This window comes from Solanum pennellii, chromosome 5, assembly GCF_001406875.1.
Source record: "Solanum pennellii chromosome 5, SPENNV200".
Taxonomy (NCBI): domain Eukaryota; kingdom Viridiplantae; phylum Streptophyta; class Magnoliopsida; order Solanales; family Solanaceae; genus Solanum; species Solanum pennellii.
This window is the reverse complement of record NC_028641.1, coordinates 1,434,990-1,446,468: the sequence shown is the minus strand read 5'-3', so window position 1 is coordinate 1,446,468 and position 11,479 is coordinate 1,434,990. Positions and strand designations below refer to the sequence as shown.

Here is an 11,479-nt window from a genome sequence, read left to right as displayed (position 1 = left end):
AGTTGTCAAAATTTTGTCTTTAAATGTAAGATAATGCCAAGTTGTATATAATTAAAACCTAAGAACTAATTACAGATAACAATTGTATAATTTATAATTATGATTCTCAATTAATGACACATAATTCAAGTTGTTGTATATAATGACCACCCTTCTATCTTTCTTTATTAAAAATATTAAACTTTTGCTTATTATGATAGTTTTCAAACCCATTATGTAATTTACTAATCTGTATAAGTTATATTGATACTATAAAATAATTATCTTGCTAATGTATATTCTTTTATCTCAAATAAAATGTTTTTTTTTAATCATATTTCATGCGTATAACGGAAAATAATACTTCGTCCATCTCATATTATTGACTTAACAGGCTCTAAACCCTCCCACATGAGATTTCAAGTACAAGTAATTGTCTACGCTAAAAGTTTTCTGGTCTTCACGAAGTAACATTTAATTGAACTAAAATTTTCCAAATCCGAAAAATTAATTTCCTTTCACATTTTGGATCATACTATCCAAAATAGTGAAAATGAAAAGTGTTTGATAATATTCCATTCCTTGAACGCTCATGAATAGTAGAGCAAAGGAAACGTTAACTACTAAACCATAAATCACTCGTTTTTCTTTCTTCATAGGTAGCTAAAGTTGCGACAGCTCCGAATTAAAGGAGAATAAGGATATTATGAAAAGAAAATTCTCAAAAATCTAAAAATCGTAATCCCTTTTAGAGGCCAGACACCTTCAATCTCGATCATATGTGTCCGAAAAAGATTAAAAACCACAAGCTCGAAACTTATTTTGAAACGGAGAAAGCATACGTTAAATAAAGAATAAAAAATGACAAAACAAGCATCTTCCTAGGACAAAATAGTGCTTTGGCATTTTTGAGGAACCAAAAGCTTTGGTCATCTGTCAACACTGCTGGCAAAAGCAGAGGATTAGTTTAGTTATCCTAAAAATTTATTGGGAGAAGAAAAAAAAACTCTTTCCGTTTATCTTTATTTGTCCAATATATTAAAAATAAAAATAATTATCCTAACTTTACTTATTCAAATAATTAGTAATCACACCTTTATTTATTATTTGTAGGAAAAAAGATAAATATACAGTCAAACTATCGTAAATGGTACGCAGGTATCCTCCTTCATACGTTTGAGATATTGGTGCCCATGTCAACCAAAAACTAGAGTATATATGTCCTTCACTCTAACGAAAGACTAAATCGAGACACATGGCACAATCTCATCCGTCGATAAATGTCGGATCGACGGACAAGATTATGACACGTGTATTTCCGTTAGTATAAAGGATATATATATTTTAATTTTTAAACGGCAGGAGCATCAATGTCCCAAAAGTATGACGAAAGGTATTTGCATACCATTACAATAATTCGAAAGTATATTTATCCTTTTTCTCACTAATATGCCAAGTCTGGATAAGTAAAGATCGACAGAAGGAGTAATCTTTAATAAAGTCTAGATTTGTTTTGTCTTCCATTCTTTAATATTTTTTACTAAACAAATGCAAATACATGCTTTTCAGCATATTACAATCTGTAAAGAGAGAAACAAAATCATTGTCTTAAAAACAATCTTTTGGCTATCATTTCATTTCACAAAAATCTCTCAAAATGGCTTCTAAAGTTGTTTGTTTTCTTTTACTGCTAACTCTCACAACTATTTGTAAAAGTAAATCTTGTCATCCAAATGACTTAAAAGGTCTTCAAGATTTCAAGTCTGGGATTCATACAGACACTTCTGGTAGACTAAGTAAATGGATTGGCCGCGATTGTTGTAAATGGGAAGGTATACTTTGTAGTAATGTAACTAAAAGAGTTGTAAGTATAAGTCTACCAGGTCTCTATACTTCAGATGATGCACCAATTCAATCTGTTATGGAAGGGGAATTGTCACCTTCAATCACACTAGTCAATTATCTTGAAGTTATCGATATAGGTGATCTTACTGGTATAACGGGGAAAATCCCTTCATCGATTGGTTTACATCTATCAAATCTCAGAAAACTCAACTTATGTAGGAGCAAGTTTACTGGTGCATTACCAGAAAGCATTTGTAAGTTGTCTAAACTGGAAGAATTGTATCTCCAAGAGAATGGTTTTTCGGGATCTCTTCCCGAGTGTATAGGAGGTATCAAGAATCTAAGAAGAATGGATGTACATTCTAATAAACTTTCTGGTGTCATTCCTGAGTCTATAACAAAGTTGAAAAAACTCGAAAGTTTGTGTCTTCAAGAGAATTTCTTGACAGGTAATATACCAGAAAACATTGGTAATATGCAAGAATTGAAAGAGGTTGATATGTCTAATAACACGTTAACGGGGATAATCCCTCGTTCTATTTCTAGACTAAAGTTTATGTCAGTGCTTTACCTGAACTCCAACCAGCTCGAGGGGGACATACCGTTGCCTTCAAAGCCTGGGGAACTGTCTTCTCTGAGCTTTGTAAGACTGCAGAACAATCGGCTTAGTGGAACGATACCTTCGTCTATTGGCTACTTGACATCCCTTCAGAGAGTTTCACTTGAAAACAATCAGCTAAAGGGTTCTATTCCTTCAAGTATAGGTAATTTAAAGTCACTAGAAATGTTATATCTCAGTTACAACCAATTATCTGGTCAGTTGCCAAGATCAGTAGGCGGGATTTCTGAGCTTCTTTACCTGAGTATATCTCATAACATGATTGAAGGACCGTTACCTCGTGAAATTTCTTCCCTTTCAAATCTTCAATCGCTGGATCTTTCATTCAACCGTCTTAACATGTCAACCATTCCCAAGTGGCTCATGCAGTTGCCATCACTATCGCGAATTTACTTGGCAGGATGTGAAATTCATGGTGAAATTCCAGATTACATACCAAAGTCATTGTTAGAACTAGACTTGTCAGCTAACCATCTTTCAGGAAGGTTACCAGCTTGGATTGGCAGCTTTTCGGAGATGTATTCATTAAACCTTTCAAAGAACAAGTTCGTGTCTGAGATTCCTTCAACTGTCATGAATCTCGACATTCTGGGAGTGTTAGACCTTCACTCAAACAAGCTAGAAGGCAGTGTAAATGCAGTTTTCCAGATAAAGAGCAGGTTTGCAGAAGGATCATTGACATATCTAGATCTGTCTGATAACAATTTCTCAAGTGGTGTCGAGCAGATTGGCAAGGGAGGACAACAACATATCCAACACTTAAATTTATCGCGTAACTTTCTCAAAGGTAGATTACCAACCTCTGTAGGAACATTGAAAACACTACAGACTTTGGATCTCAGTTACAATGGATTAGGAGCTAACCTGCCAACATCACTGGCCAACGTGACCGTTCTGGAGAGACTGATGCTGCACAAAAATCAATTCACTGGCAGAATCCCTGAGGAGTTTTTGAAGCTGAATAAACTGAAAGAATTGAACCTTTCAGATAATCTTCTTGAAGGAAAAATACCTTATGGGAAGCCATTTCTTGATTTTCCGCAGAGTTCATTCTCTGGAAACAGAGGTTTATGTGGGAAACCCCTTCTTCCCTGTAAATCTTGAGCTTTAGTTGCTCTTCACATAATTTTCAATATAAAGGATCAAACTGCTAATGCAATTCTTTGCTTCAACTGTTAATGCAACTCTCTGCTACCTAATCACTACATACATATAGCAAGTAACGTATAATTCATGATAAGTAGCCAGATATAACAACATACATACCCTGTGTAATCCCTCGAGTAAACAAGTGAGGTCTGCAGAGGGTAGGATATACGCAGATCTTACCCCCATCTTTGTGGGGTAGGGAGGAAAGAAACAAACTTTACACAAGCAGTACAGTATATATAACTTTGGCGATAATCCAAACACAATTCCATTGCAAATGAAAACCTTCCCCTCACAGCAAACATTAGTATACAAGAACACAAGCACTAAAAGTATCCGACTTGGTGAAAATCAACAAGTGTGCCCTTCACATATGAAGAGCTTTTCCACCCTCACGTATTGTCATTTACGATGAGAACACTTAAAACTCATGTTGCTGAAAAGTAATTGAACAGATTGCTTAATTATCAAACAAAAAGAATGAATTAGAATCGGTTCCATTAACTGTATCTCAATGTTGTCCATGAATTCATACACATATATAGCTTACGTAAGCTATTGATTTGTCCAGAACTCATGTCATAAAACGCTAGGTGGCATACGAGTTGGCCCCAAACAGGCAAGTTCAAGGAGGATTTGTATGGTGATCTGAATGTGAGAATCATCCTTAACAGTTCCCGTTGAACCTGCTACACTCGTAATCTTCCTGACATTGAAGATTTTGATAGTCGGGGATAAAATGAGACAGAGAGAGATAGGAACCAAAAGCGAGGGACAACTGAACTTCTCTAAGTTACTTCTTTATTTGCAATGTCTGTGCAGTAGCTAATTCAAAGGGCTCTCTATTCCAACCCCAGTTGCTGATAATTCGCATAGTCAATTTCATTTAACCGTACACAACATAAAACCTGCTCCGGCAATTCTTCAACTTTGTTTCCCTGTTTGGAAAGTGGTAAAAGACGTTACCTAGATGGAAAAAATGATTTCCGAGGTCGAAAAAGAAAAATAATGGAACGTTAGAGACAGATACTTGCCTGAATTGTTAGCCCAACATCCAAGCAACAGAGCTTTAGTCTATCTAGGAACGTTTCAAAACCCTTCCTAGAGATGTAACTGAATCTATGCATATCTATGTCAATCTCAAAGTAATTCTCTCCCTGCAAAAAGATCATTAACAGCCGAAGTAAGAATCAGAAGACGTTCAACACCTAGTCATATATTTCTTTCTCAATGCAGAAAACGGGCAACAGTCTAGATGTGTGCGAACTAACACAATTTTTCATAAATTTAAGATGGAAAAATATAAGTGAAGATATCTTATGCTTCCGTAACCGTGACAAATGCAAAGTAAAACCAATAAACTATGCTTACTTGTATGGTCTAAAGAAACATAATGCAAGAAAACAATCTCAGTCCACAGGAAAAAAACTAGTACGTTCAGATGAGAAGTTAAAATTCGAGATTAAGTCATGCAAAGAAATTATATTTTATAGAGTTAAAGAGTGCCTAACACGATTTGCGACAAATAGTTGGTCCATGTTTCATCAGTCATTCTAGAAACAACTTTTAGTTCATTCAGTAATCTTTGTTGAAATGTAAACTGCTTTATTATCCTAGTCACCGTGGAACAGTCTTAATTTACTACTGGACACACCAGATAATTTGAGGACGTTTCCCAGTTCAAAACAGCATGTTTTCCTTTTCCCAAAAACTAAATGTTAAAAGGGAATGACAGGGACATTTAATAAATTTGAGTAGAACATATTCCAATTTGAAAAGAACCAAAGTTTGCAAAAATTTACCTTGTAAAACTCGTGTTGAGGACGTGATAGAACAGGTTTTTCATTGTAGGCATGCATAAGCTTCCTCTCTGCTGCACTTAATGGGAGTTCCTCCATATTTGCTACACGACCTAATATCTTCAATCGTTCCCTAAAGGGTGCAGTATGTTCAACAGGAAAAGCCTTCACTTTTTCCACTTCATCGTCAATCAGCCTCTGTCCAAGATAAGACAAGGTTAAGAAAAGTGAAAATTAGTTCAAATAGGAACTCGATTGTTTGCAAAAAAAATAAAAATCTGACTCAAGTAAATATGATGGCCACTCATGAAATATGGAAGAGATGAATCATGACAGAAAGCTATAAAAGACGTAGTGAATATGACTCAACACTTCAAAGGATGTATAAGCAAAAGTAGATAGAATTGCAAATGAAATGGGAAAAGATGATAGTATCATATGAAGAAACCAACACTGCAAGAGAGTGACTTGAAACCAATCATACACGGAAAAAGAAAAAGAATACATATGAGAAAACATGAGCTCTTAAACATACCTTGATACTCTCTTGAAAATGAAGAGGAAGTTCCTTGGCGTAACTTTCTGAAAGCTTAAAATACAAGACAAAACTCATCCCTTCACCATCAGTTTCACTTTGAAAAATTGCAGTTGGATATAATGGGATCTGCAGAAGAAAAACAGTTCTGCAACATGAGGGAATAATTAAATATAAAGCAGCTAATGCTGAGATTATTGAAAATTACAATAGTCTAAAGTGGCTAATCCCGGGAATACACATTAACGAAGTAACCAGTGATGTCTTCATGGGTACATTTAATTTCAACAGCAGACATGACATCGGAAAGGCTGAGTTGACTGTTAATGAGAGGACTTTGGGAAATTGAAAAACCAAAAGAAAAAGGCAAGGTTAAGAGTGCTATGAAATGGCTAAAGATACATGATATAAATGATTATTTAAATAAAGGAACTTCGTAAGATTAAGAGTTTAGGACACGCCATAAATAAAGTAGGATTAGTGGTTATTGGTTACACTACATTCATTACTCAAACTGCCCCATGAGGGGACCATAAAGTACTATCAATCGACACCCTTTCATACAATGTAAAATGATGCAGCAGAATACTTTCTACTTTGAAAATAAAAATGAATTGCATCTATAGCATGGAGACATTACCTATCTTTAATTAAAAAGTTACACAGACAGACTTAAAATGAACAAAGCAGATAACATTTACAACAACTTTCAGGACCTTGAAAGCTTTTATGAAAGTTAGATCAAGAAAAAGACGACATAAATACTCATTACTATGATTTCAAAAACCAATCATACCTGAACATTCACAACAAGGATAGGAGGAAGTGTTCCAGATTGTTCAATGAAAGGAAGTTCCACAAGTCGGGCAATATGAAATATTTTTCTCTGGCTTAAAAATACATCAACTCCAAAAGGATAATATGCTGCATAATTTGGAGCAAACACCTTCTTTTTATCCCTGCACAAAAGAATATGTGTGCAATGAAATACCTTATACAACACATGAACTAGTGCAGTGGCAGCAGGCACATATAGATATGCATGTGGATGATTATCATATAGATGCAGTGAGGTTTTATATGATAAGAGACATCTTTATCTATTTTTTGCATGTATCTGTGTGCATGTGAGTGCTAAGAGAGGGAACACTTTACCTGAAGTAGTTTTCTCCTCGAACCCTGAAAGTGCCCCCTTCAATATGGGACCAACTATCAGCCATTTTCTTCTCCAACCGGCAAACTGGTACTTGGGCACCAGCTATTGGTCTTTGAAGCAGGGCTTTAGATGAAACTGTACCACAGAAAAAGATAAAGAGTCAGTTTGTTTTGCCTCAATTCCCTGATCTGTTTAGCAGTTGGTGTGTACACCTCCCATCTACAAATTAAAATCTAGAGTGCAACTTCTCATGCTCAACATTGACTTATGATGCAAAATTATGCACTTACTCTGATCATAGTAACTCCGTTCCTCATTTCTTTCTTTTTCTGATTTTGCTAGTTAGTGTAATAGAGCAAGATCAACGAATATTCTACACTCTTTAGAAAATAACTCAATAATTTACACCCCCAAAAGCAGATTACTAAGATGAAAAGCTCAGAAACAATGTTCCCCAAGTCAATAGAGGAGTAACTGTATCATCTCTCACATCAAATGCACCAAATATCCTCCATTTGGATTCTGCATTAACAAATGACATCCCTGAAATATCCCACATCCACGCTGCCCCGTGAAATCCTTTTTATTGTAATGTTCAATGCTAAGTCTGATATCTTATTACATATAAGGGGTGTTGATAAAACAGAATGTTGCATACATGCGTAACATCGTACTAGCCTATGATCATCTTTTAACTTTACAACAAAGACCACGTATTAAGGTATTCATTCACCTGCAGCAGTTCAGACTCATCTCGGCATAAAGTACACAGCTTTGAGCTCATGTGGATTCTAGATAACATTTGGTCTTCAAAATTTCAGAAAGGGAAGGAGCATTAAACCCAACTGAAATACACACAACATAAAATCTCTTAACAGCAGCATCAGAACAGGTTTTCTATACCCAACACTTTTTTTCAATGCCTCATACTTCACTAACTACACTTCCACACAAACTTCGGAGCACTTTGCTTATTAATCCTCAAAAACCTACTTCAGTTATACCTTGGAAAGAAGATAAACAGCTCAAACATTGTCCATGTTTGTCTGCAAGTAATATTTTTAGGAGAGCTGAAGATAACTTAATTTCCAAATAATAGTTCTTGTTGGCATCAGATGGGACAAAGTTTTGGCGGTAAGATGATAATAGTTGAATATAACAAGTTCTCGTTGGAAGAAAAAAAAATCACCACAACAATATTAAATCTTGCAATAGGCTAAGGTCAAAAAAGCAATTCATGAAATTTCTTCATTCTTGCACATTGTTGATGAAGCATAAGTCAGTTGATTCATTTGTGCAATTGATAATATTACTGTCTTCAATAAAATCTTACCTTATCAAAAAACTAGTTCCAGAATGCACTAACAATTACTAGGAACACTTGACAATTAGACAGAGAAACTCAATCACTCGAGGATGCACATGCACAAACATTGCACTGAAGCATCTAGGCTTAGATTGGAAGCGGAAAAGAGTAGACATAGAAACTTACGTAAAGCAGCAACAGGATTTTCTTCTTTCCATTTGAAAGGAAGTTTTATAGCAGCTTTCTTCTTTGCACTTGGAGAACTAGCGCTAAGAGATTGTCTCTTCTCAACTGGTGCAACAGTGGATGCAAGACAGGGCAAACAGTTGTTTGAAAGAATTCCACAGTTATCCAACAAGCCATCCTCCCTTCTACTGCTTCCATTAGCAGAGGAAGAGATCTCATCAAGGAACACAGGTTGTACCTCACTGTGAGGTCCATCAAGTCTCATTTTTGAGTCTGCATCTTTTGGACGCAACATACTGCTTGGGTTGATTGACGTTTTAGCTGAACCACTGTCAGAGCTACAAGCAGGATTGCTTGTTGATAGTTCTCCTTGCCTCTGCAGGTCGGAGGATAACCTGTGGTGGGCATTGACATCAACATCCCCATGGTGGACATCTGTTGCTGAAGCAACACTAGTCCGCCCACAATCAGAGCCATTGAGGGAAAGCACATCTGCAGAATATTGTGATTACATTTCTATTCTTAAATTCACAGCAAGTCATTTTCCCAACTGCAGTTAGAATGTATAAACCGAAATGAAAAAACCATACCATCAGCAACACTCTGGAAATCTTCATCACTGCCATCAGATTCAAATCTTGCAGAAGAATCAAACCATGCTTCTTCAGTACTTCCTGTTATTGCATTATAACAGTAGCACAAAATGTTAGAAAAGGCTAGTTCCAATGGTTTATCCGCAATAGAGTATTCCGCTTTAGGTTGGACAGACAGAAGTATAACATGAAGCTAAACTATAAAAAATATCCCTCCCAGGAATGATTGGAAGGTAAATGAAGATGTGATATAGATGATATTCATCATGATCTAAACGATGCCTGCTTAGTTCCATTTTAAAAGGAACGTTGCGGATTTTAGGATAAGTGGAAACATTGCAAGGATGCAACTTTCGGTTATTTAGCATTGTATAAAATAGATAAAACGAACCATCAATTTATATGATAAGAAAACAACATGTGTCTTTGTTTGGGACTTCAACTGGTACAATTACCCCCAAGCATACAGATAACCTCAGTATATTTCTAACTTCCATTAATCACATTGTGTCTCTTTTGACACAAAGAATATGCTACTATTCAAATCCTCAGTGTTATACTCAAACTACTGCGTTTAATTTAGATATTCGACCTAAAAGAAGAGAAGTGACTTAAAAATAAAAGTTCTTAGGGAGCCAAGTTTTGTTAACTCAATTATGTAACAACGTTATGGTTTAAGACAAAATTAAAAAACTGAGTAGTCAAGTGAAGGATAGCCTACTGGTAAGGACCCTCTACCTCAAAGTTGGGCGGGCGTCTAAATCACAAGGGAGCAAAGTGGTAACAGAAAATGTTGGAGAATTTGAGGGAGTAGGATTTACCGTATACAATTTCAAAAAAGACAGAAAATAACCATGTTTGGCAGTAGGCATAAAGTAAACTCAATCCAGAAGACTACACTAATGAACCTAGAATAAGCTATATAAAATTCCTAATGAGTAATTATCCCAATTCACTTCATTCAAGAAACAAATTGTTGAAGAAAATCGTACGCCAGATCCATTCAGGTGCATGACAATTAAGATACCAAAGGTAAATGAGAGTTATAGCTATATCTCATCCAAAGAAGAAAATCTAATGCCTTCCTCAAAAATTTGGCATCACCTCCTCATCTTTCCAGTTGTTATATACAGCAATATATAATGTACATTGCGATTTAGAGTACCAAACCATACACATAAATCGATTTGTATGGATGCAGAGCATAGAAAAAAAACTGCCAAAACAGTTCCTTTTCATTTCCCTCTTCCTCCTCCTTCTCTATAAGGTGTCGGGGCATCACCTGCTACTTTTACGCCATTAAAACATATTAGCACATTCTCTTCAACTGAACCACTTCTTTAGGCTCTCCCTAGGAACAAACCACTCCACCCTCTCCTATTTAGCAATATAAGAAAATACAACAACAAAAACACATCCCATGTGATCCCACAAGCGACTCAAGTGAAAAACGGCAGTGAAGAAAGCATATCAACTAATAAAAAACAATAACAACAACAAAAATGAGCTACTCCAAAGAAAAGTTGAATTTTTTTTCCTTCAAAAAGCATCTAAACCTCCAAAGAAAAATGCACCCCACCAGCCTCCATATCTCCAACCTTCAATTCAACTTAACCAAAACAAGTCAAGAAATCAAACTCCAAAAACACAGATCAGTTTCACTCTCCACCAACATTAACAGATCAAAAATTTGATTATGTGTTAGATTTCTAAATTACTCACACACCTAACAGCTATTATATCAAAAAACTCAATTTTCTTCTCGATTCCAATTTTCTTCAACAGAGAAAGTAACTTTCAATAATCACAATTACATTGAACTTTTCTCAAATGCTCACTCAACTAACCTTATTATATCAAAAACTCAAACTTTCTTCATGAATCCAAATTTCCTCAACAAAGAAAGTAACTTTCAATAATCACAAACCTCACTCATGACTCAACTAATGGTTATCATATCAAAAACTCGACTTTCTTCTCGATTCCAATTTTCTTCAACAAAGAAAGTAACTTTCAACAATCACAATTACATTGAACAAGAAAACTAACAAAATACCAAAAAATGTACACACAAACAAGAAAATAAAACAAGAAAGTACCATTAAAAGTGGGATTATTGAAAGAACGATCCAAAGGGAAAGACTTTTCAACTTTATCAGCTGCTGATCGATCTGATACATGAGAAGACACCCTTTTCTTTACAGCTTTTCTTCTCTTCCTACTCTTTCTCCTTGAACCACCTAATCTACCTCCAGCACAACCATCTGGTCTTGATACACAACCCCCCATCTCTCCCTACCCACCCACCCCCA

General features: G+C 35.6%; 2 protein-coding genes across 2 annotated transcripts; one reads left to right on the top strand and one right to left on the bottom strand.

Moving 5' to 3' along the window:
• Positions 1-716: 716 nt before the first annotated feature.
• On the top strand, positions 717-4,312 carry LOC107019123 (LRR receptor-like serine/threonine-protein kinase FLS2). The gene has a single exon (XM_015219697.2). The coding sequence runs from the start codon at positions 1,637-1,639 to the stop codon at positions 3,545-3,547; it is 1,911 nt and encodes a 636-aa protein (XP_015075183.1). The 5' UTR covers positions 717-1,636; the 3' UTR covers positions 3,548-4,312.
• Positions 3,845-11,468, bottom strand: LOC107020609. The gene is made up of 9 exons (XM_015221045.2): positions 11,267-11,468; positions 9,165-9,248; positions 8,575-9,066; positions 7,082-7,217; positions 6,723-6,885; positions 5,927-6,055; positions 5,395-5,589; positions 4,627-4,749; positions 3,845-4,530 (listed from the first exon to the last, which is right to left on the bottom strand). The coding sequence occupies exons 1-9, from the start codon at positions 11,454-11,456 to the stop codon at positions 4,435-4,437; spliced, it is 1,608 nt and encodes a 535-aa protein (XP_015076531.1). The 5' UTR covers positions 11,457-11,468; the 3' UTR covers positions 3,845-4,434.
• Positions 11,469-11,479: the final 11 nt, after the last annotated feature.